The sequence below is a fragment of the Carassius auratus genome, unplaced genomic scaffold, assembly GCF_003368295.1.
Source record: "Carassius auratus strain Wakin unplaced genomic scaffold, ASM336829v1 scaf_tig00215695, whole genome shotgun sequence".
In the NCBI taxonomy this organism is placed as follows: domain Eukaryota; kingdom Metazoa; phylum Chordata; class Actinopteri; order Cypriniformes; family Cyprinidae; genus Carassius; species Carassius auratus.
The window spans coordinates 307,356-334,232 of NW_020528200.1; the positions used below are offsets into that span (position 1 = coordinate 307,356).

General features: G+C 39.0%; 1 protein-coding gene across 2 annotated transcripts in view; it reads left to right on the top strand.

Annotated features, from left to right (window-relative positions):
- LOC113095380 (GTPase IMAP family member 8-like) overlaps positions 1–26,877 on the top strand; it is a 97,564-nt gene that overhangs the window by 19,893 nt on the left and 50,794 nt on the right. The window contains exon 1 of one of the 2 annotated variants that reach the window (XM_026260900.1): positions 4,240–4,748. The exons of the other annotated variant lie outside the window; for it this stretch is intronic. Within the exon in view, the coding sequence (XP_026116685.1) occupies positions 4,742–4,748 (7 nt within the window). The 5' untranslated portion in view covers positions 4,240–4,741. Of the gene's footprint in view, positions 1–4,239; positions 4,749–26,877 lie in introns of those variants that run through there. 2 annotated transcript variants of the gene reach the window in all.

Genomic DNA, 26,877 nt, shown 5'->3' on the forward strand with positions numbered 1-26,877 from the left:
CCCATTTCCTAGTAATACTTCAATAATACTTATTGAAATTGTATCAACTCCCATCCTTCCTAACTCTTGACTTAACTGTTGTCTCTCCCTTTCATATGCAGCACATTCTAAAAGAATATGCTGCACTGTTTCTAACTCCCCGCAATTATCACAGTTTCCTGTATCATGCTTCCCTATTTTATAAAGACTATAATTTAATGCAGTGTGACCAATTCTTAACCTTGTGATAATGACATCTTTTTTCCTATTTCCATATCTTTTCCTCTCATTTCCAACCCGTTCCTGAATTTGATAAAGATGACTTCCTTTAGAGTCATTATTTTGCCATTTTTTACTAATTTCAATTGCTATTAATCTCTTGATTTCTGATTTACTTAATGATACATTAATTTCTATTTGTGGATGCTTTAATGCTTTCTTTGCCAACTTGTCTACCTCCTCATTACCATCCACACCCACATGTGCTGGCACCCAGAGGAAGAACACCAATACCCCTAACTGCCTTGCTCTAAATAAACCTTGCAAAACTTCAAATATTAAATCTTGCCGAGATTCTAATTTTCCACTCATAAGACTAGTGAGGGCAGCCATTGAATCCGCACATCACAGTTCTTGATGGTTGAACTTCTTCAATCCACTGTAGTGCTAATATGATAGCTAGTAATTCAGTAGTAAATACTGACACATGATCCGATAATCTTTTTGCAATTTTTATATTAAATGTAGGAATGAATACTGCTGCTGCTGTTCTACAAGACTCTGGTTCCTTTGACCCATCTGTAAATACCTGTAATACTGAATAATATTCTCGATTTACATACGGTTTAACTACTAACTTAGTTGGTATGCTTATTTGATTATTTATTTCTTTATGTATTTGTAAGTCAATTAATGGCATAGGATACATCCAAGGGGGAATTGCTGGTATTGGAACAGAAGGGGCTATTAAATATTCTTTCAATCCCAAGCTATTTGCCTCCTTCCCTACTACCCAACCAAAGCTTGCTATTTCTTTGTATTCATACTCCCAACATTCCTTCAAAAGTATTTTTACTGGATGACTTTCCAGATGTCCACATACACCAGACCAGTATCTCATCTTCAATTAAAGTCTGTGTTGTTCCAACGATAATTCTCCTAATTCAACTTGTAATGATACTACCGGAGAAGATCTAAATGCTCCACAACAAATTCGCAATGCCTGACTTTGTATTACTTGTATTTTTTTAAGTAAAGTTTTATTCGCAGAACTGTATACCATACTTCCATAGTCTATATTTGATCTAATCACTTCATAATACATTCTTTTCAGTGACTGGCAACTTTCTCCCCAATCCGTACCTGATAAGCATCTTAAGACATTTATTCCTTTTTTACACTTTTCTATCATTTTCTGAATATGAACTCCAAAGTTTAATTTATAATCCATCCACATACCCAGGAATCTCATTACTTTGACTTGTTCCAGCTGATTACCATACATTTTAATATTTAACATAGGATTATTTTTCTTATTTGAAAAACAAATTACTTGTGTTTTACCACAGAAAATCGAAAACCCCAGCTATTTGCCCATTTCTCCACCTCCTTCACTGCTTTTTGCATTTTATTCTCTACAAATAGCCTATTACGCCCCCTTTTCCACAATGCCCCGTCGTCTGCATACAATGATCTTCCTATTCCAGTCTCAATATTACTAAATATATCATTAATCATTAAGTTGAAAAGAATAGGGCTGCTCACACTTCCCTGGGGAGTTCCATTCTCAATTGAGAGAATCCTAGAATATGCAGACCCTACTCTAACTTGAATCGTTCTTCCAAACAAAAAACTTGAAATCCAGTTATACATCTTTCCCTCAATTCCCAAACTTTCCAGTTTCATTAACAGCCCTTCTTTCCACAACATATCATAAGCCTTTTCAACATCGAAAAAGACTCCCACCAACATTTCTTTATTAACTTGAGCTTTTCGAATTTCCGCCTCCAAACTCAGAATTGAATCCATTGTATTTCGCCTTTTTCTAAATCCGCTTTGACATGCTGACAACATACTTTTACTCTCCATTTCATACGTCAACCTATTCATAACCATCCGTTCCACAAGTTTGCATAAATTGGATGTCAATGCAATTGGTCTATAACTAACTGGCTGGGAATGATCTTTTCCAGGTTTAGCGATTGGCACTATTACTCCATGTTTCCAACTCACAGGAATATTCCCTGAATCCCAAATTTTATTAAAAAGTCTTAAAATTATATTCAATGATCCATCTGACAATTGCTTAATCATCTCATAACAGATTTCATCCTTTCCTGGGGAAGTATGTTTAACCCCTACAAGTGCTCTCTTTAACTCATATAAAGTAAATGTTGAGTCTACGCTACTGCCTGACGGAATCTTCTTTTCATATATATGCTCATTCTCTTTCACTTTCTGTTCCCTATACTTCTTCATATTATCTGTAATATTATCATTACTATGCACCTTTACAAATGCTTCCACTAACATCTCTGCTTTATCACTATCTTTTATTGTATTTTCCCATTTCCTACTAAAATTGGAATATTAATATTTCTCTGGATCCCTCCCATCTTCCTAATCATGTTCCAAACCTCATTTATTTCAATGTCTTCCCCTATGCTATTGCAATATTCTCTCCAGAACATTATTTTTGCTATTCTTATTTCTCTCCTAACCATAGCCTGAGCTCTCTTAAAAATAATGTAATCAGTAAACAATACAGATTTTCTGGCTTTCTTCATTGCTTTATTTCTTTCCCTCACTACCTTACTACATTTTTCATTCCACCACGGGACTGCTTTTCTACTAGTTATAGTTTTCTTTTTTCCTATTACATCCTCTGCCGTATTTCTTAACACTTTAATTACTTTCATACTTAACTCTTCTATTTCTTCAATTTCTCCCATTTCGTTCATATTGTTATTACACAGTTCTTTAAAAAGCTCCCAATTAGCTCCCTTAAATTTCCATCTTGGCATTCTCTCCACCACAGTTAGTACAATATCCACACCAATTTGACACCATATTGGAAAATGATCACTTCCCATTGAACTTTGCTTGCTTACACTCCATTCACATTTTCTAGCTAGATCTTCTGAAACTAGAGTAATATCTAATGCTGAATTACACCCGTTACTCACATCTATTCTTGTTATATTTCCATTATTAATACATACTAACTGTCCCCAATCTAGCATTTCTTCCACTATTAACCCATTGTAATCTGTTTTAACACTCCCCCATAATGTATTATGTGCGTTAAAATCACCACACCATACTACCTTCTGATTAGTATTACCTCTTATTTTTTCCATTGCATTCTTACATAGCTTTTCACATGGATTATAAAAAATAATTATTTTTATACTTTGATTCCCTTCCCATACTTCCATCATCAACACCTCTTGATCCTCACTCACTTCTACATTCCTGTATCCCACCCCTTGTTTTATAAATGTTGCTACCCCACCCCCATTACAATTTTTCCTATCTTTCCTAATTAATTGATACCCTTGCAAAACAAAATTTAACTGAGGTTTAAGCCATGTCTCCTGTATACATATAATATCTGGTCTTTTATCAAGATCAGAGATGAATTTTTTAAACTCTTGTCCATTAGCAATTAAGCTTCTCGCATTCCACTGAAATATTAAAAGCACCATTATGAACCACCACATCCTGCTTGCGTATTTGTTAACTGCATCTTTAATTTTTCACTAATCATTTCCACAGAAATTCCCTCAATCTCTAGATATTTTTCAGCTGCTTTTATTATTATTCTGATTCTTTCAGTCCGGCTTTCTGTTTGCGCACAACAGTTCACCACTTCAGCTATAAAGGTTACAAATGCCACATTATCCTTAATCCCAAAGTTCTCTTTAGTTTTTCCCTGAGCCGTTTCCATCTTTTGTTGAGGAATTCCTTTACCTTTATCCCCTGATTCCAAAGTATTTCCTACTTTCTTCACCGCCTCCGAATATGACAATCCTTCCTTTATTCTTACATTTTGCACTTGGGCTGCATTTTTCCTCACCTCACATCCTCCATATCCCGCACTATGCTCCCCTCCACAATTACAACACTTGGGATCAACTCCTTGCTCGCATTTGCCATATTCATGCTCTCCACCGCATCTCGCACACCTTTGTTTACCTCTGCATACAGCCGCTACATGTCCAAATTTTTGGCATTTGTAACATCTTAGTGGAGGGGGTACGATTTGCGCACGCTGATTCTTCAAACTGATTACGTAACGGTGCAAACTGTGAATCGCTGTAAACGTCCTTATGGTTGGCTAACACTTCCATCGATCAAAACTGTGCTGGCTAGGCATTGGCTAGCTTACAATAGCCAAACATGAGGTGTGGCGATTGGCACCTCGCTAAACCAGTCAGTGACCCCTGGAGTGTTCTGGGCTATAACATCGCCTGTGATTGAAGGAGAGAGACGAGGGAGGGTTCATTTTACTCGGAAGAGACCATTCTATGAGAAACAAAAACTTGAATACGATTTAGAAATGATATTTCTTTGAAAATGGACGCTATCGACAACTATAACTCAAATCGCGCATGTAAACAAAGGAGGGTCTTTCGTTTTTTCCCCTATTTTTTCGTTGTTTTGGATTAAAAAGTGGGATGCATCTTGAAGAGTGGGCGCTTACCTTGAAATGTGTGCTGGTGTTTCTTGGAATAGTCAGAGCTGACCAGAACTATAGGCGATGAAACGTAAGTACTGCCGTGCACTTTGTACATGTTTAAATGACCGGTCCTTCAGCATTTATGTTAACCCTTTCCTCTCTGCTGTATTGATTTAAAAAACAAGTTCAGAACGTGGATATTGAGTGTTTTAGCTTTCAAATGATATATAGTTTATGATATTTAATTGAATATTTATCTAAAACAAAGGTTATTAAATTAACAGCCACCCCCTGCCACGCCCTGTCGGCATGTGGCGGGCTGTAGATAAATCTAAGAAATATAAACTAATCTAACACATAAGCACACGCACTCACACATTCATGCAAGTTGCAGGAATATAGAAAGTTAGGAAAGAATGAGTTTAAGAGAATGAAAATGTGAAATCCCAAGTTTACAGCAATACGTGAAATTTCATAGACATGAACAACCATCAATGGCTTAATTAACTCTCGCATTGAGTTCCTCAATGAGCTTACAATTATATTAGATAGCTACACCCATTTGGATCAGCATCTGGAGTTAAGTTGTTGCCTGTGTAAAGGGGGTTTGTTGTCATAGAAAAGGGGGTTTCCCGAGGTTACTGATTGGCTGGAAATTCAGTAGTCAGTAAAGTGATGTCTTGAGAAGCCCGTGGTTGGGCGTCGTTTGACGATGCGGAGTTGTGGGCTGGTTGTAGTTTTAGGCTCACACTCGAGGTTGGACTCGGAGGCACAGCATTACAAAACTTTACTCAGAACAAGAAATTCTCAATAGAAAAGAAAAGAATCTAAAGTACAAGAACAGAAGTAAAGTTTGACGAGACTAGGTGGTGTTTCTTCTCATCGTGGCTAAGTAGCTGCAGGCATGCAGACCGAAGCACGCTGGAGCAGCTCTCAAAGAACCTTAAAAGTGATGACTAAAAGCATAGCTAATAGCAAAAGCTAAATGCTGGGATGACTAAAAGCCTTTTGTCCACACCTTAAATGTTGTCTTGATCAATTAAATATTGTCTTTGCTCAGGGTATTGTGATGTTTGTCGTAACCATTCATAAATCATGTTATCTTATCAATCATGTGGTCCGAATTTCCGCGCTCTTGCAGGGTATAGTTTTGGACATGATGCCTATAATAAGAATATGATACATTTTACAAATAACTGGTCAGAAATGTTTCAAGCAAGAAGATTCAAACACACAAATACTAATCATGAATATGAATTCTCAAGCTATTCAATAGTTATTAAATAAAAAGACAATAAGTGATTAGAAACATGATAGTCAAATGTGTGAGTTTCATATATGATATGGAGTCAAGCAATGGACTGATATTCCTATATAAGTCTTTTACTGAGCTCATTTTGGTGCATCTACCTCTGTAAAAGACTGTAAAAGTTTTTGTGCCATTCTCTGACATAAGAACGTTCTGTGGAGACCAGTGGTTAAAAGAAATTCAGTCTTCTAAATTTCTAGGTGGGGGAAGTCTATCCAAGGATCTTGTGATCATGATTACCATCATGGGTTTACATGTGATGGTCAAGCTGTGTATTTCTTTGACCATGAATCTGGATTTGACGATCTCTATTCTGAACTGAAATTGTCAATAATTGTTCTAATGGTGTTAATGTTGAAAGCTGTTCAGTGAAAGATTTGGTTGGTTAGATTGCTTCAGACTGGCGGGCACACAGATTTTAATCTAATTTGAAATCGAATCTTTAATTTGTCTGGTTCAGGTCTGATACACTACAAGATGCAAATATTTTGTCTCGCACAGCGCAATGAAACGAAAGAAGGTTTGAAGATGGGAAGCAGAATCAGCGATGCATGATGATTTTAAATTTCATTGCATCAACACATCTCAAAAAAGTTGGGACAAGGCCATGTTTACCATTGTGTGGCATCCCCTCTTCTTTTATAACAGTCTGCAAACGTCTGGGGACTGAGGAGACAAGTTCCTCAAGTTAAGGAATTGGAATGTTGTCCCATTGTTGTCTAATACAGGCTTCTACTTGCTCAACTGTCTTAGGTCTTCTTTGTTGCATCTTCCTCTTTATGATGTGCCAAATGTATTTAATGGGTGAAAGATCTGGACTGCAGGCTGGTTATTTCAGTACCCGTATCCTTCTTCTGCGCAGCCATGATGTTGTAATTGATGGAGTATGTGGTCTGGCATTGTCATATTGAAAAATGCAAGGTCTTCCCTGAAAGAGACAACATCTGGATGGGGGCATAAGTTGTTCTAGAACTTGGATATACCTTTCAGCATTGATGGTGTCTTTCCAGATGTGTAAGCTGCCCATGCCACATGAACTCATGCAACCCCATACCATCAGAGATGCAGGCTTCTTAACTGAGCGCTGATAACAACTTGGGTTGTCCTTGTCCTCTTTAGTCCAGATGACATGGCATCCCAGTTTTCCAAAAATAAATTTAAATTTTGATTCATCTGACCACAGAACAGTTTTTCACTTTGTCACAGTCCATTTTAAATTAGCCTTGGCCTAGAGAAAACACCCACTTCTGGATTATGTTTAGATATGGCTTCTTTTTTGACCAATAGAGTTTTAGCTGGCTACGGCGAATAGCATGGTGGATTGTGTTCACCGACAATGTTTTCTGGAAGTATTCCTGAGCCCATGTTGTAATTTCCATTACAGAAGCATTCCTGTTTGTGATGCAGTGCCATCTAAGGGCCCGAAGATCACAGGCATCCAGTATGGTTTTCCGGCCTTTACCCTTACGAACTGAGATTGTTCCAGATTCTCTGAATCTTTCGATGACATTATGCACTGTAGATGATGATAAATTCAAACCCTTTGCAATTTTTCTCTAAGAAACTACTTGCTGATATTGCTCCACTCAGCATCGCCACAGCATTGGGGGAATTGGTGATCCTCTGCCCATCTTGACTTCTGAGAGACACTGCCACTCTAAGAGGCTCTTTTTATACCCAATCATGTTGCCAATTGACCTAATAAGTTGCAAATTGGTCCTCCAGCTGTTCCTAATATGTACATTTAAATTGCCCAGCCTTTTATTGCTACCTGTGCCAACTTTTTTGGAATGTGTAGCTCTCATGAAATCCATTTTCAAAATGTCATTTCAAAATGTCTCAGTTTCACCATTTGATATGTTATTTATATTCGATTTTGAATAAAATATAAGTTTATGAGATTTTTAAAGGATTCCATTCCTATTTTACTCACAATTTGTACAGTGTCCCAACTTTTTTTGTTTGTATTTTTTTGAGAGTATCTGTACTTTACTTGAGTTTTTATATTTTCAGGCAACTTTTACTTTTACTCCACTACACTTCCAAATTAAAAATGTATACTTTTACTCCAATACATTTCTCCAAAGCATAATCGTTACTTACAAAAAAATAATCAGAAGTCAGAAGAAGATGGTGGTGTCATGGTCAGATGCAGTGACTACTTAGGGTCCCAAAACTGTGTTTTTATGTCTGTTAGTCTCATTTCCTCGTCTTTGAACAGTCTGACCATATCGAAAAATCATCAGATAAATGCCCGGAAACACATCTATGATCACCAGAGCCTTTTGGAAATTGGGAGAGTGTACAAAAAACAGCTTTCGCCATAGACTACTGAGAAGTCAAGTGGCCTCTGTCTGCTGTTGAAGTCGAACCCCAAGACCGTGGCCTCACCTACTGTCGCTACCCACACAAAATGGCTATGTCGGCGGTGTGATAGGGGACACAAGCATGGCAAACGTGGAGGCACACAAGTTAGGTTAACCCTCTGGAGTCGATCCCCACGTCTGCGCATGATGAGGCATATTCTCCCGATAACCCTAAAAATAACTTAAATTACACCTTCAGTTTTGATCATACAGATCGCACAGAGCAATACATCAATCAAATCTGTAAAGGGTCTACTTTTATTTGTATACAGACATAATAACAACAAAACTTTGTGCATTTAAAAAATAAAGATAACAAACAATGTGTGTTGTCTGCAGCCTTGGTCTTCGTTTGATCATTTAGAAACGCGTCATTAAAACTGTAACTCAGTGAATACTCAACAAAGTGACATGAGAGATATATCTATAGAAAGCTTGACATGTCTTCTTTTAAACTAAACAAGTGCTACCGAAAAAAAGAATATTCTGTGATAAAGTAATCCAAGTGAAAACAAGACAAACAACACAATGTCAGTTTTTCACGTCTCCTTTCATTATATGTAATGTGACCACGCCCACGCGCTGAATGCGCTGTTGAGATTATAATGTTTCACGTGAAGCTCGAAGTTTGTAAACGCCCATACAGAAAACAAAGCAGCGAGACTGTTCTTCAAGTTTTTTTTCTTTTATTTTACTGTTTGCTTCGTGCTGAGAGGAATAAGACATAATTCACCCCAAAATCATGCACTGAGGATTACCTAAGGATTTGAGATTTCCTCAGAAAAAAGATTGAAGCTCTTTATTCAGCAGAAATCATAAACATGAGTAAGTCTCTTTTTATTTATTTATATACTTGTATTAGGTTTCACATAATGTGTAAATATTTTACTAGTTTTTCCAAACTATAATTCCTGACTAAATGTATAATCAAGTGAAAGATAATGAAATTTCAATAACAATATACACTATACCATTCAAATACTTGATGTAAATAATATAAATAACTTTATAACTTTTTATAAATAAATACATTTGTAACAAATGTAACAATGCTGTTCTTTCAATTTATCAAGAAAAAAAAAATAACTGAAAAAAATATTCTCGGCTCTTTTCAACATTAACAATAATAACAATAATAATAATAACAATGATAATAATAATAATAATAATAACAATACTTTTTTTTTTTCTTTGTGTGTGTGTGTGTGTGTGTGTGTGTGTGTAGAAAATCAGTGTGTGACTGGAGTAATGATGCAAAAATTTTTAAACAATGTATTGTTTTCTGTGAGTGAGTAAACAAGATGATATTCACATAATTTAGAAAGAAAAATTCTAGGCTACAAGCACCAGTTCTCAAAAGAGCTATTGCTCATTGTGAATGTTAATGCATTAACTAATGAGGTCTTATTGTAAAGTGATATCTATTCTTTAGCACATTAATCTGTATAAAACTTTTAACTTTATATATTTTTCTTTATTGCGTTATTGTATTTAAATGTTCATTTATTTTTGTTATAGAAAGGTTGTTTAACCTGTTATACTGTATTATGACCCCTTTTGAAACAAAATTTCAATACCATGACAATACCGTATACCATGTGTAACTCAGTACAAACTTCATATTCATCGGGAAGAAGGAGACGGGAACACAAAACAGCGCGGCAGTCTGCAGTGCACAAAAAAACTAACAAACACAAATTAAATCCAGGCTTGGTCCTCTCTCGTCCTTCACTGTCGCCTCATGTTTTATATCTTTTCATCTCCACCGTGGGACACAAGACCGGTGGGTTGAGCAGCAAAAATACTGGCGATCATCTACTACAGCTCTCTCAGGGGAAAAAGACTGCGGCCGAACATGCTCTTGCATTTCATACTCTTGCAGCTCAGACTTCATGGGTCGATGACATGCTTAAAATACTGTTTAGAAGAGGATTAAGTCATGAACTACAGTCTTAGCTGGCCTGCTGTGATGATGGGAGAAATGGAGAACTTAAATCAATAATAATAATAATTTCCTACATTTATATAGTGCTTTTCTAGGCACTCAAAGCGCTTTACATTGTCAGGGGGTATCTCCTCATCCACCACCAGTGTGCAGCATCCACCTGCATGATGCGACGCCAGCCATATTCCGCCAGAACGCACACCACACACCAGTTTACTGGTGGAGAGAAGACAGACTGATGAAGCCAATCAATGGATATGGGGATTGTTAGGAGGCCATGATGGTCAGAGGCCAATGGGTGAATTTAGCCAGGATGCCGAGGTCACACCTTTACTCTTTCTTGAAAGACATCCTATGATTTTTAATGACCACAGAGAGTCAGGACCTCAGTTTAACGTCTCATCCGAAGGACGGTGCTTGGTGACAGTATAATGTCCCCATCACTACGCTGGGGTGCTAGGACCCACACAGACCACAGGGTGAGCATCCCCTACTGGCTTCACTAGCACCTTTTCCAGCAGCAACCTAGTTTTCCAAAGGGGTCTCCCATCCAGGTACTGACCAGGCTCAGCCCTGCTTAGCTTCATTGGGCAACCGGTCTTGTGCTCCAGGGTGATATGGCTCAGTATTTTGAGCTCGCCATCCAGATTGACAACCTCAAGAGATCGTGAATACCAAACACTCATACCACTTACCGAGTCCCCGTACCCACTGCCACTGAGGAGACTGAACCCATGCAAGTTAATTATTATCACCTATCAGCTGAAGAGAGAAACTGTAGACTATCCCAACATCTCTGTTTATACTGTGGTCAGTTGAGTTATCTATGAATCTCCTTTCCTTCACGGCCGCACTCTGAGTGTCAGGCATCGGAGTGTTTAAGTGTTGATGCACTTAGATCTTTGTGTTACGCTACCGGTTACTATCACTGTAGTCATTTTATACATTAGTGATATTCTGATCTTTTCAGATACCCTTGAAGAACGCTTCTGGCATGTCAGAGCTGTACTCAAATGACTCATCTACCTCAAACTATATGCTAAAATGTAGAAGTGTGAGTTTCTCAGAACTTCCATTAAATTCCTGGAGAATGTCATTAGTCTGGAAGGAGTCACCATGGATGAAAATAAGGTCAAGTCAGTTCTCAGTTGGCCACAACCTTCCACCCTAAAATAACTTTAATGCTTTCTTGGTTTCTCTAAGTTTTACCAACGTTTCATTAGGAACTTCAGTTCTGTTGCCAACCCTGTAATGCCCATGGTTAAGAGGGGAGCTAACCACCTCAATTGGTCCAGCAAAGCCACTCAGGCTTTTGAACAGCTTAAGCAGCAATATGTCACTGCCCCCATTCTACATCATCCTAACTATCCACAAACTTCCTACTTCCCTACAGACAGCTGAAGATCTCTGCAACCAGGTATTACGATTCTATGGGCTACCAGAGCATATAGTATCGGATGGAGGTCACCAGTTTACTTTACGGGTCTGGTCATCCTACTTCAGGATGCTTGATGTAAATGTGAGCCTAACATCTGGTTATCATCCTCAATCAAATAATCAAAACAAAAGATTAAACAAAGGCAAGGCAAGGCAAGTTTATTTATAAATTTATAAAGATCACATTTCATACACAATGCAAAGTAAAATAGTCATTAAGAAAAATAATACAAAAATAAAAACAAGCAATTTTATGGATCTAATGAATTAAAATGGAAAAATGAATTTAAAACAGTTAAAAATAAAAAATGATTTTACATAAAAAACAGTGAATACGTAAAATACAGTGCAATCAGTTCGGACATCGCACAGTGCTCATTCAATAAATGCATAGTTAAACAGATGGGTTTTGAGTCTAGATTTAAATGTGACTAGTGTTTTAGCACATCTGATCTCTTCTGGAAGCTGATTCCAACTGCGGACGGCATAGTAACTAAAGGCAGACTCCCCTTTGTGTGAACCCTTGGTATTTTCAACTGACTTGAGTGCTCTGTTAGGTTGATATTCAGTGAACAAATCTGAAATATATTTCGGTCCTAGGTCATTGAGTGATTTATAGAGGAGTAAAAGTACTTTAAAATCAATCCTAAATGTAACTGGAAGCCAGTGTAAGGACCTGAGGACTGGTGTGATATGCTCAGATTTTCTGGTTCCAGTCAGAATCCTGGCAGCAGTGTTCTGGATGAGCTACAGCTGTCTAAATTTCTTTTTGGCAAGGCTGGTGAGGAGCCCATTACAATTGTCCACCCTGCTGGTGATGAAGGAATGAATAAGTTTCTCCAAGTCTTGACTGGAAACAAAACTTCTAATTCTTGCAATGATTTTTAGATGATAGTATGCTGATTTAGTTACTGCTTTGACATGACTACTGAAACTAAGGTCTGTCTCCAGAATCACACCAAGATTCCTGACCTGATTTTTAGTTGTTTGACCCCTAGAGTCAAGGTATGGTATGCATTGCACATCCAACTATTAATTTCACCAATACATTGGCAAAGGGAGTCAATGGGGCTGTAGTCATTTGGAGATAAGGCTAGGTAGATCTGGGTATCATCAGCTTAGCTGTGATAGGGAATTTGGTTCTTTCTCATTATTTGACTTAGTGGGAGCATATACAGGCTAAACAAGAGCAGTGTAAGAATTGACCCTTGTGGGACTCCGCATGTCATGGATGTCCACTTAGACTTATGCTCTCCTAGACTCACATAATAGCCTCTCCCTTATAAGTATGACCTGAACCATTTGAGTACCATCACAGAAAGCCTGACCCAATTTTCCAATCTCTCTAGTAGTATGTTATGATCGACAGTGTCGAACGCAGCACTGAGATCTAGCAATACCTTCACTGATATTTTGCCAGAGTCAGAATTTAAATGAATTTCATTTATCTTAATGAGTGCTGTCTCTGTGCTGTGATGCGGTCAGAAATCAGATTGAAAATTGTCCAGGTATCCATTTGAGTTTAAGTATTTGTTCAGCTGACTTTTCGATAATTTTGCCTATAAAAGGTAGATTAGATATTGGTCTATAATTGCTCAAAATGGTGTTATTAGTCTCTCAACAGTGGCAAAAAGAGTACAAATGTTGTTTAAGTTACTGTTAAGGTTGTGATGAGTGGGGCAGGGCCGAGAGCCGTGGGAACAGGAGCGAGGAAATGGGTGACACCTGCTCAACCCACCGGTCTCGAGTCCCACAGAGGAGATGGAAGGATATAAAACAGGAGCGACGACAGTGACGGACGAGAGAGGACCAGTCCTGGGTTTTAGTTGTGTTTTGTTTTTATTTGTGTGCGTCAGTCGTCCGTGAGGGGCTGATGAACTGTTTTTTGTTTATTTTTTATTATTAAAGACTTATTTGATTGTCCGCCTGTTCCCGCCTCCTTCTTCCCGTGATCATCAAGTTTCAAAGGTTTGAGAATAAATTTTGTCTAGCTATGGCTAGTTTCATATTAAAAGCATGAAGGCTGTCTTTATAGATGCTATAGTGAATTTCCAGTTTCGAAGAAACAAAGAATTCACTCGTTTCCTGCGATCTTACTGCAGTCAACATCAGAATGTTTGGAGCCACTACCTTAATTCACTGCATCCTTGGATTTCATCCACCCCTATTCCCCTGGTCTGGAGAACCAACTAATGTCCCGGCAGTCGATGACTGGTTACTCAGAAGTGAGGAAACCTGGAATCAGGCTCACACTCACCTCCTGCACGCCATACGTTGACAAAGAAAACATGCTGATCGTCACCATCGTCCTGGTCCAGAATCTTCAAGAATCGGCTTAAATCCCATCACTTCCATCTTTATTTGACCCTCTAACTTTAACACTCACTATTCTAATTCTATTATTTAAAAAATCTAACTATCTTTCTGATCTTTTTGTTTTCTATTTTCTTTTCATTTCTTTGGCGGCGCGATCACATCGCGAGGCTCAGCGTCTTGGTTAGCGTACCTGGTTATTTCACTCGTGTTCGCGCGATTCAGTTATGCGAACTACATCTATACTAAACAGTCACTTTTGGACATCAACAAACGGTGTTCCAACATAGTTTTAGATTATCCTTTCGACTTCAGCGAACTCCCGCCGGAGCTACTGAGATCACCGCGGACAAGCGGATCACTCGTACCGACCGGAAGTTCTCGGCGTCGGCGTCGAGACCGTAAACAAAGACGGGGAAAGCGTGGAGGGCTGCGTGCTAAGCTAAGGCTAAATCCACATCGACCAGCTCTGCCCAGCATCTTCCTTGCCAATGTACGGTCTCTGATGAACAAGATGGATGAACTAAAGATCTGGACCCTCACACAGAAATGGCTTATGGACTGTAATGTTATGTTTTTCACTGAAACATGGCTCTGCAACGATGTCCCAAGCAGCGTGGTACATATGGATGGACGCTCTTTATTCAGGGCTGACAGAGTAGCAGCAACCTCTGGTAAAAACAAAGGTGGTGGAGTATGCATTTATGTTAACAAATCATGGTGTAAAGACTCTGTCATTGTTGATACCTACTGCTCTGCTGATCTGGAGTTCCTGATTATCAAGTGCAGGCCATTCTATCTACCACGTGAGTTTACTTGCATTGTTGCAGCTGCAGTTTATGTACCTCCGGACACTAATGCTAACGTGGCTATGAAAGAACTTTGTGCTGCTATTAGCAAATTACAAACCCTGCACCCGGATGGAGCCTTTATTGTTGCTGGGGACTTCAATCACTGCACTTTAAGATCTGTTCTCCCCAAATTTCATCAAAATGTCTCCTGCACTACAAGGGGACATAAAACACTGGACCACGTTTATACTAATGTGACTGATGCCTACAAAGTCACACCCCTCCCCCATCTGGGTCAGTCAGACCACCTCTCTTTGTTCCTGCTCCCCAAGTATACCCCGGTCATCAAATGTGTGAAACCTACAATAAGGACTGTTAAAATCTGGCTGGAAGGTGCAGACTCAACATCAGTTCCAGCACACAGACTGGAGTGAGTTTGCTGCCCAGGCCACCACAAACTCTCAGATTAACATTGACACTTACACAAACTCTGTCCTGGAGCACATCAACAGATGTGTAAGCAGAGTGACCACACTCAAAAAAATAAAAATTTTCCCCAATCAGAAGCCCTGGATGAACAGAGAGGTTCGCCTCCTGCTCAAAGCAAGAGATGCAGCCTTCAGGTCTGGAGACCAGGAGGCTTACAGCTCAGCCAGAGCCAACCTGAGGAAGGGTATCTGCCAGGCCAAACTCACACATAAACAGAGGATTGAAGAACACTTCAATTCTTTAGACCCCCGGCGTATGTGGCAAGGCATACAATCTATCACAGATTACAAACCACCTAACTCTGTGCCCCCCTCCAGCTCTGCCTCCCTCCCAGACGAGCTCAATCACTTTTATGCTCGTTTTGATAAAAATAATAAGGAGATCTCACTCAAAACTGAGCATCAACCCAGTGAACTGCCTCTCACACTCTCCACATCAGATGTTTACTCCACTTTGCGTAAAGTGAATGGATGGAAAGCAGCTGGCCCTGACGGAATACCTGGTCGTGTGCTTAAAGCCTGTGCGGAGCAGCTGGCTGAGGTCTTCACGGACATTTTCAATCTGTCCCTGGCCCAAGCAACTGTCCCCACTTGCTTCAAAACCTCCACCATCGTGCCTGTACCGAAGCACTCCACTGCCTCGGTCCCTAACGACTTCCGTCCTGTTGCACTCACCCCCATCATTGCCAAGTGCTTTGAGAAACTGGTCGCATCCCACTTAAAATCCTGTCTCCCTGCTACATTAGACCCATTCCAATTTGCCTATCGCAACAATAGGTCAACAGAGGACGCCATCTCAACGGCACTTCACTCTGCCCTCACCCACCTGGACAGTCAGAACACACATGTGAGATTGCTGTTCATAGATTTCAGTTCTGCATTTAATACGGTAATCCCCTCCAAGCTGTTCTCCAAACTCGGCCATCTTGGAATCAGCACACCCATCTGCAACTGGGTTCTAGATTTTCTGACTAACAGACCTCAGTCTGTTAAGTTAGATAACCTCTCCTCCTCCATCATAACCCTGAACACTGGAGTGCCACAAGGCTGCGTACTTAGGCCTCTCCTGTACTCCCTATTCACCCATGACTGTGTTCCTGTTTATGGCTCCAACACCATAATCAAATTCGCAGATGACACCACGGTGGTAGGTCTGATCAAGGATGACGACGAGTCAGCCTACAGGGATGAGGTGCAGCACCTGGCTGAGTGGTGTGCCACCAACAATCTGGAACTAAACACCCAGAAGACTAAGGAGATCATTGTGGACTTCAGACGGACTAGGAATCATGCACACACACCCATCTACATCAACGGAGCTGCAGTGGAACGTGTGTCGAGTTTCAAGTTCCTTGGCATCCACATCTCAGATGACCTCACCTGGTCCCTAAACACCTCCACCCTGGTCAAAAAGGCTCAGCAGCGCCTTTATTTCTTACGGAGCCTTAAAAAAGTTCACCTCAGTCCTAGGATCCTTTCTGAATTCTACCGCTGTACCATTGAGAGCATACTCACAAACTGCATCTCAGTGTGGTACAGCAATATCTCTGCATCTGACCGCAAAGCACTCCAGCGGGTGGTGAAAACTGCTCAACGGATCACCGGCACCCAGTTAACATCCATCGAGAACATTTATCAGAAGGGCTGTCTGGGCAGGGCAAGAAACATCATCAAGGATGCCTCTCACCCTAACCATGGACTTTTCACCCTACTTCCATCCGGCAGGCGTTACAGAAGCCTACGCTCTCGAACTAGTAGGCTCAGGAAGAGCTTCTTTCCTGAGGCTGTGACACTCCTGAACGCCACACCACCAATCTAACCTGCACCCGCTCTTCTACTGCACTGGTCACAGTACTTTACATACATGTATTGCACTACTCATATTTTGCACAGACTGCACATGGTTAAATCCATTACACTATAAACTGTCTAAGTTGTTACTGTACAACCACAGTAAACTATTCTACAAAAGTATAATTGCACTACTGTTATTTTGCATATAATTGTTAAACAATACTTTTTGCACACTCATTCAACTGTATTTATTATTACTGTTCTCAAGTTCCTGCTTTTCATAATGTATATATAATCCTTCTTTGCTCTGTTCATAATGTACATACAATCCCTACATTGCATTCATATTTATATTCTGTATATACTCTGATCAATATTGTATATAGCAACTCCACTGTACATTCTGTATATCATAAGCTTTACTTACTCTGCACTTTTATGTATATATAACACTATATTCTTGCACTTCTGGTTAGATGCTAACTGCATTTCATTAGCTCTGTACTTGTACTCTGCATAATGACAATAAAGTTGAATCTAATCTAATCTAATCTAATTTATTAAGCAAATGTGTGTGGGTGTGTGTGTGTGTGTGTGTGTTTGTAAAGACCTCTAACACTAGCTTGCTCTATTCTTTTTTATTCTATATGTTTTCTTTTTATTTATTATATTATTTAACACTAGCACTACCGGAATTCTATAACTACTACAACTGCCAATAGCGGTCATTTTGACTGTTCATACCAGACAGCAGTGAATGTCATTTTTGTCATGTTATATTTACTTCAAAGCTTCTATGGTCATGTCTTATGAAAAAATGTGGGGTAATTTAAGCATACATAATATAATATGTTCGTGATATTATTGTGTAAGAGCTACTAGACCTCCCACAAAAGTGCATGCCACAATTTGCTTTCCGCAATTTGCATCCGGCAAGCTGGAGATCAAAGTTTTTCACCGCAGTTAAAATGTTGTTTTTGAAAGTCAAAATGTCAACAAATATAAAATGAAGCAGAATATTTCGTTAGATAAAAACATATTGTGAATTTTGGAAATGATTACTTCTGTCTTTATTCAATACATTTTGACTTTTGGAGTTTACAATGCTTTAGCATTATCGGAAATGTTTGGACCACACGAATCGGAAACAATTTTATGCAGCCTCTAATGAAATCTAGAATGAATAAATAGTTCTGTTATATTAGGACAGATAATAAACTCTGAATCACTCTCAGAATCAGTGTCAGACGAACTGTCAAGAGACCAAGAGACATCGCTCTCTGCTCCTCCATCAGACTCTGCATCATCAATGTTCTCAAGCAAGGATAAAACCTCAGTGACAGTCATTTTCTTTCTTGTTGCCATTTTGACGGTAAAGCTAAGTTTTAGCTTAGCAAAAGCATACAAAACTGCCAGAGAAAGGTTGCTAGGCAACAGCTACGCACATCTTTAACGGCTGGAAAAAGCGCTGAGGAGATACAACGCCTGTAATATGTGAGGTCAAATTGACCGCTATGGCCATTCAAGGTAGAAATACTCAGAACTCTTTTGTGTTTTGTAATTTTAATAAAATAACAATGTTAAAATAAAATTTACATTAATTTAAGAAAAGTCATGGAACTGTAGTTATATGGGATTTATTTCAACAAAGTTATTACATTGCAAATCTTTAAAACGGTCAAAATGACTGCCTTGGTAGTTCTAGTGTTAAAAGCCCATGCTACGTGTACTGAGACTTGTTATAGCACTTATATATCATTGCTTTTTTTGTAGTTTTTGATTGCTTCCACTGTCCTCATTTGTAAGTCGCTTTGGATAAAACTTTCTGCTAAGTCAGTGGGTATGGCTATCGAGACTTATGTCTTCAGCTGCCCTGCAAGAAACTCAGACAAACCGCACCTGTTTATTTCCGGCTTGCCCTGCCTAATTATTATCGTATTTCTCCTTCATTCCATGTATCTCTCCTCAAACCTGCTGGCTGTCCGAATGAGGAGGGAGAGGAAGTGTCCAGTGACCAGGGTCCCCTGCCCATCATTTTTGATAGGGAGGAGGCATTACCAAGTTTGAGAACTGCTTAACTCCTGGTGGTGGGAGAGAATTCTCCAATATTTAGTCAATTGGGAGGGGTACGTTCTGGAGGAGCATTCCTGGGTTAATGCAGATGACATTCTCGAACCCAACCTTGTGGAAGAGTTCCAACGCACCCATCCGGATATTCCGGCCCCCAGACCATTCTGTCCATCAGAGGGATCCTTCACCAAAATATTGACTCTTACACTCTCACACTACATTTCCCATCAGCCCCGTATTTAGCACTGATCACCCAGCCCAGCTGTAGCCCATTAGCTAGCCTATATAAGCAGTCTGTTCCTGTTGTGACCCTATCGGTACCTCGTGTTTGACTCTCTGCTGCCTGCCCTAACTTTAAGCCTGTTTACTGATGACGACTGTTTGCTGGTTGCCTGTTTGACCATGATTCTAATAAAGCCTGCTTATGGATCCCACTTAGAGTGATGCCTTGTTACAGTATGTATGTCTATACAATCCAAAAACTATAGTTATGATCATATACATGGCTATATTTGTGACATTAGGCTAGTAACATTATAACTCATATGACTTATATAGTATTGCGGTCTATGTTATGGAACATAAAAAAACATCCTGGCATCTTGAGCTGTGAATTAAAGATGCTGTGAATGAAAGTTCATTATGTTTCACTTGATTATACATTTAGTCAGGAATTATATTTTGGAAAATGATTACAAGTTATGTGAAAAGTAATAAAAGTAGGTCAATAAAAAAAGGCTTACTCCTGTTTATTATATCTGCTGGATAATGCCAGCGTTTTTTTTTTTTTTTTTCTAAGGTAATCCGATGCTTATTCCTCTCAGCACGGCTTCCTGGGGTGAATTCTGTCTTATTCCTACACGAAGCAAACAGTAAAATGTAAAAACATGAGGTACAGTCTCGCTGCTTTGTTTGCTGTGATGTGGGCATTTACACGCCACATGTTTCATGTGGATGATAATAATATCTATAGTGCACTCAGCGCATGTCACATGCATGATCTGTTTTGTTTTTATTTTTGTGTTTCCACGTTTTTTTAAATTAATTAGCTCCACACCTGTTTCAGTTTAAATTACTTAAGTCTGTCTGTCTGTTGCCCAAAGTGCTTTACAAGGTACACATAGAAAGTCCATCAACATTAAAAGAATAATACAGTCCAAAAAAAAAAATGTTACATGGAAAATGCATGGAGAAACAAACGCGACTTAGCATAGTTGTAATTTTTTTGTTATTTTGGTGCTATTATGCACAGCATAGTGAACGACAACTGCATTTATGTTCATTGCATTCTTGTGAGTTTTATCTAACGGCTTCTTGTATGTTCTCTTCTCTCCAAATTTGAATGAGGCACCTCACCTCTTCAGTGTCCCACAATGTTCCCCTGCCACTCATGGTTCTCATGTGGTGAGGAAACACCTGCTGTTGTGGAGTGTGCATTACATAATAGTTTACTAGCATGCGTGTGGATCTGAAGGCATTTGCGTGTGGATCAGCAAGGCGAAAAATTAGTGCCAAAAGTCACGTGACAGTTTTTCTTACTTGTAGAATTTTGTTTTGTACTTGAAGGATATTTTTTTTAAATTTAAGGATTTTTTTTGTACTTGAAAGATTTTAGTTTGTAGTTGGAGGATATTTTTGTCATTGAAGAAATAAATTTCTTTGTATATGTAAAACGTACTGTATTTGTTTGATAACTAGGCCTACGTTTTTTATTTGCAGAAAAAAATGCATTAGTTTGTGTGTGATGTTTTGTATTTGCAAACCACACTGAGTTTGTTTGTGAATCGTTGGGTGTGAGTAAAACACATTTTGTGTGTGTGTGAAGTTTTGGCATGATTCTCACTCGATATACAATAGTCTAGGTGGGAAAATATCAATGCGTGATTAATTTCTTGAGTATCTGAAAAATGTTAAAATACTGTAGCTTAATTTTTGCAATTTGACGTAAATAAAAGAAGCAAGACCGAACCACAGAACTAATTTGTTTATCCATTTTAAGATCATTGTCAATTTGGGTGCCCAGATTTTTAACACTCGATCTCATATTTGGTTCGAACTTTTTTTATTACGTCTAAAGGACTGCCTTAGCAGATGCTGCCCAAATAGAATGATTTATGTGTTAGATTCATTACACGCATAGAGTCTTCATTCATTTTCAGATGTAGAAAATTTAAGGGCATCCACTTCGTGAGGACTTGAAGACAGGACGTCAGGGTTTCCAAAGCCTTTGCATTTCCTTTTTTTAATTGGCACGTATATTTGTGTGTCATCAGAGTAACAGTGAAACTCTATCCCATGTTTCGCAGAAATATTGCATAAAGGTATCATATATATAAAAAAATAAATATGGTGCTAAAATGGGTGTTGAGTGGGAGTGTTCTATAAGGGAAATCAGAATAGAGTGGTTAATAGTATCAAATGCTGCTGATAGATCGAGAAGTATTAGAACCACAGAATCGCCAGAGTCGACTGAAAGATAGAGCTATTTCGGTGGTGTGCTGAGATCTAAATCCTGACTGAAATGTATTGAGAATAGAATTAATACTCAAAAAGTCAAGCAATTGTATAGAGACCACATTTTCAAAAATTCCAATAGCAAATTGGAAATAGGTCTAAAAATAGAAAGTAAAGCTGGATCTAAATACACTTTATTTTTTTAGGTCTGACTGTTGCAACTGTTTTAACTGATTCCAGTTCCAGTGCTAAGACTTTTTTTTTTATATATATAAAAGACAGGAAACTAAGTCCAAGCAAACTGAAGGTGTAGTAGTCTTTGATAATTTGGCTATTTTATAGAGTTGGGTCCGAGTCCACCTTTGTTGAGTAAGAGTCAAGACCAAGTCCACAAACATCGACTCCAAGTCCGAGTCCAAAAGGGGCCGAGTTGGACTCAAGTCCGAGTTCTTAAAGGCCGAGTCCGAGTCGAGTCCGCCCGAGTCCAGAAAGTAATTAAATTAAAAAAGATTATAAATTGGTATTGTACATTTTTACATTCTATTAATATTTTAACCTTTCAACCCATTAAACCAATGGCAATATAAAAATGTAATAAAAAAAATACCACTGTTACATCTAGTCATTGCCATTGAACATTTTTATTTTATGTCAACAGAACTAGTTTCCTATCAAAAAAGGTTTCAAAGGTTTTATTGTATTACAAGTGCATGAAAATACAAATGAACCTATTTTATTATTGTATCACACTATATTGTCCTCCAGTTAAGGATGACATTTCAGTTATTTAATGCCTCTCCCCCACATTTGACAGAGGTAAAGTGCAGCCAATGAGGAGATCCTTAATGATGACATTATGAATTTCTTGTTGTCTTGGAGAACTTGCATCATAAAGTTGCATTGCTTGTTTGGTCAGTTCTGGTCTTGCAAATCCTGCAATGCTGAGCTGTGCAGCATCTGTTGGTTGCTGCTGCTGTCTTTGGTAGTCGGTTGCATCGGTTTTCGGATCACCAGTACACTGAACCGAAAACCGTTTCTTTCGGAGGCGTCCGATTTGAGAACCGATGAACCGATGATACTGCGCATGCGTGTAATTTTTCAAGTATCTTGTTAAACATCGGAAAGTGTGATAAAACTATAAACATATATATATATATATATATATATATATATATATATATATATATATATATATATATATATATATATATATATATATATATACGTTTTGTTTTTTAAGATAGGGGCTACATGTTTCTAATCTGTATATTGTAGATTATGTATGGGCCAAAGGGGTTTTCAGGGAAGTTGGACAATAGGCTAATTAAGACTCTAAAGACTCCATATTTAATATGAATAAGGGATGATTTAGGAAATATCTGTACTGTATATATAGTTAATGATGACAGATTCACAAACTGAGTTTGTAGTAAACGGAACATGGACACGAGTAGAGCAGCTGATGATACTGAACTGCAGCCGGTGTCCTGACATTTTATCTTACCCTGTCAGATTTTCCTACCCGGGTTTTGAGCGATTCTCTTTCTCGAGTCAAGAACCGGTTGTATCAGTTTTCAGATCATCAGTAAACTGAACCGAAAACCGTTTCTTTCGGACGCGTCCGATTCGAGAACCGAGGAGCTGATGATACTGCGCATTCGTAATTCAGCATGAAGCCGACTGACTCACAGCGCGTCTGAACCGAACTGATTCTTTTGGTGATTGATTCTGAACTGATTTTGTGCTAATGTAATGAGTGCGGGTAAACCGAGAATTTGAATGAAGGGCAATCTGACGAAACGTAAGTTCATTTAATAACAAATACATCGCAATGGATTATGTATCAGGTGAACTGTTTTTTTTTTTTTTCAACCGGTTTATTGAATCAAACCGTCCGAAAGAACCGGTTCGCGGAAAAGAATCGAACTTCCCATCACTAATCCACACTGATATCCAGTGAGTGGTGCATGTGTTTCGTCTGCAAGCGTGAGACTTCTGCCTGCCGGTGTGGTGCAGTAAAATGACAGAAGGGGAGACATTCATTAATTTATCATTTAAATTTTATGCTGGTTTTATTGTTACACATGACGTGGACTCGACTGTACTCAGAATATTTTCCGAGTCCAAAATGTTCAAGTCCATGTCAAGTCCGAGTACAAATTCACCCGAGTGCGTGACAAGTCCGAGTTCATTCAAAATTGGACTCGAGTCCGGACTCGAGTCCGAGTCCAAGTTCGAGTACCCCAACTCTACTATTTTAGTAACAAAGTTGCCAACTAATTTTTTCACATAGGTCTGAGGATATCTCTGTAAAGGTTTGATTAGGGGGTTTAAGAACAACATTGATACTAGCAAAAAGAACAGAAAAAGAACAACATGCTGGCTTTTGGCAATAACATAAAAAACAATTTATGCCTAGCTACTCTTACAGCTTTCTGATAATTAGCCAATGAATCATTTAAGATTTCGTAAGAAATCGGAAGCTTATCCTATTTCCATTTTCTTACAGCCCTCCTACAGATCTGATGAACAGCATGAATGCTACTGTTATTAATCTATGGATGAGGGCTTGGTTTCATGGGTCTAGATATCAGAGGAGCAACAGAGTCCATAACTAAAATAACTATTTTGTTATAGTCCTTCGTCGTGCGCCTTCCGTTGCACACAACACCTGTGACAGAATAGCAGACCCACAAAAGTGAGTATAGTTTTGCTCCACTCACGAACCAGAGACCAGCCAGCCGTCATCCCGCTGCATGGGGTTACTGCCTGAGCCCTCTACAGATGGAGAGCCCAAGCCTGCTGTGACTGAGCCGATCATCGCCATGGAGCCTGAGCCTCTAGCAGCATCTGACAAAGTGCGTGAGCTGGCAACATTGTCCTTTCCCAGCCCAGCCCACACTCCTGCTGATGAGGGTGAGCTGCTACTGTTCACTGGACTACATGATGAGGAACTAATGGACTGTTTTAAAATGGATCTAATAGACTGGTTTTGGGAGGCATTACCCAGTTCTCCGCCCAGCCTTGAATCTCCTGCGTCTCTGCTGGTTCTGCCCAACACCTGTTCTCCAGTGTTGCCTCCCTACCTCCCTCTCCCATATTCTCTTAAACAAGAACGTTCCCCAGCCCCATCTCCGCTGGTGCCTGTCAGCCACTCAGCTCACCCTCAGCAAGCCATGTCTGGTGGGCCGGCTGTGCTTCAGGACCTCCTGTCACCAGCTATCTCAGGGTTGGCGGATCCTCTGTCTCTGCTTCCAGCCTTCGAGACCCAGACTCCACCTCGGCCCTCTGACCCATCGGCTCCACGTTGGCTCCTGGCTCCTTATCCCACCATCTTCACTGAGCTCCATCGCCTCGCTGGCTCTGCCTTGGTCAGTTGTCGACCATCAGCTGCCTCAGGACTCCACTCCTCTGGCTCTGACAGGCTCCTACTTCCCTCTGGCTCTGCAAACGTCCTCAGTCACTCCAGCTATTCAGCATTCTTCTGGAGCCCAACCTCTGCCTCGGTCACCTTAGCCTTCAGCTCCGCCTTGTGCCTCGGGATCCTCATTGTCACCCTGGCTCTTCTTCTGCTGGGCTCCTCATCCATCTCCTCATCCTTCTCCACCAAGGCTTCCCCCGCCGTTGACTAGGGATGTCACGGTTCGGTTCACCCCACACGGTTCATGCTCACAGGTGAGACCTGAACAACACGTTAATATGTGTTTAAACTAAACTCATTTAAGCTTTGCCTGTTTAAACATTTAAGAGCCAAAGGACATGAGCTTGCGCGTGCAGTGAGACGATCCACTCATCCAAAGTGTGCAAACCCGCACCTCAGATCACGCACAAATAGTAAGCTCTCTTTGAAGTATTGTGTTTAAATGGACAAATTCAGACAAAAGGTAAGTATGCTATAGCAGATATAGCTGCCTGAATGTAGGCCTACTGTATCAGTGCACTGGATCAGTGCATTCTCTTAAAGTCTTTATATTAAGCAAACAGCAACAACAAAGAAACCACTCAGTGCTCTTGATTAAAAAGCTTTTGTAACTCTAATAAAGAATAATATTTAATTTATACAGTCCATTATTTAATGCTGTTTTACATTTGATTACTTTATTCAATTTCTGTACATCTTTAAACGTACAATTATGTCACTAATTGCTTCTAGTGACTTTAAAATATGCTTAAAGTGTACTATCAATGTATTGACATGCAATTAATGTTAACTAAATTACACTTGAATGTCAGTTAACAATACACTTAAGTGTGAATTAAATATAATGTTTTTGACCACATAAATGCATATTATTTGTAATTAATTTCAAATATATTACAATTTAATATTACATTAATTGCATTTAGTTTAACTTTTGAGTGATATTGTTCAACCACTTAAGTGGGACTTAAGTATATTTTATATGTGATTTGAAATATGGAAAATATATACTTCTGAATAAGCAATTAATGTGAACTAAAATATATTTCAATGTCATATTTCTGGCAATAAAGTTGAAATTTAGTATATTAAATAATAACCTCTTAAAAACCTAGTTACACTTAAAGCAAAAACATAAAATGGTAACCCCTCTACATTTGACAAAATCTCTAAAACAAATACACAAAAATGCTTTTTGCTACACTACACTTCAACTCACTTATTACAAAGTGTCTGGAGAACAATGCTGATTTCACCATAATGGAAAACATCATTCTGTAAGATGTGTAAACCTGTTTCCTCAAAAATGTCCACAAGGTCAAAATTTACTGGTATTACTAGTAATTTGGTCGCCATTACAGAGGATTACTAACACACATTTAATACAAAAAACAAAAACAAAACGATAATTATCAATCCATGTACAACAAATTAGACCTTATTGTGAAACGTTACCAAAGTGGGTTACTTGTACCCCTGGTTTCACAGACAAGGCTAAGACCAGCCCCAGACTAAAATGTAATTCTGAGCTGTTTCAAGTGATAGAAACTTGCACTGACTGATCTTTAAAAATACCAGTGCCTTTGTTTTGTCTCAAGATGCACACCAGTAATGTTTTAAGGCATGTCAAGGAAAATGACTTAAATGCCCTTACTGAACTATGATCCTGGCTTAGTTTAAGCCCTGTTTGTGAAACCAGGCCATTAGTTCTCAAACCTTTACTAGCACCAACATTAAATGGGACTGAAAGGTTTCTTCTAATATCTTACTCCAGCATTAGTGAATGCAAGTTTTACTAAACTAATTTAAAAAAAACTCCAAATGAACTT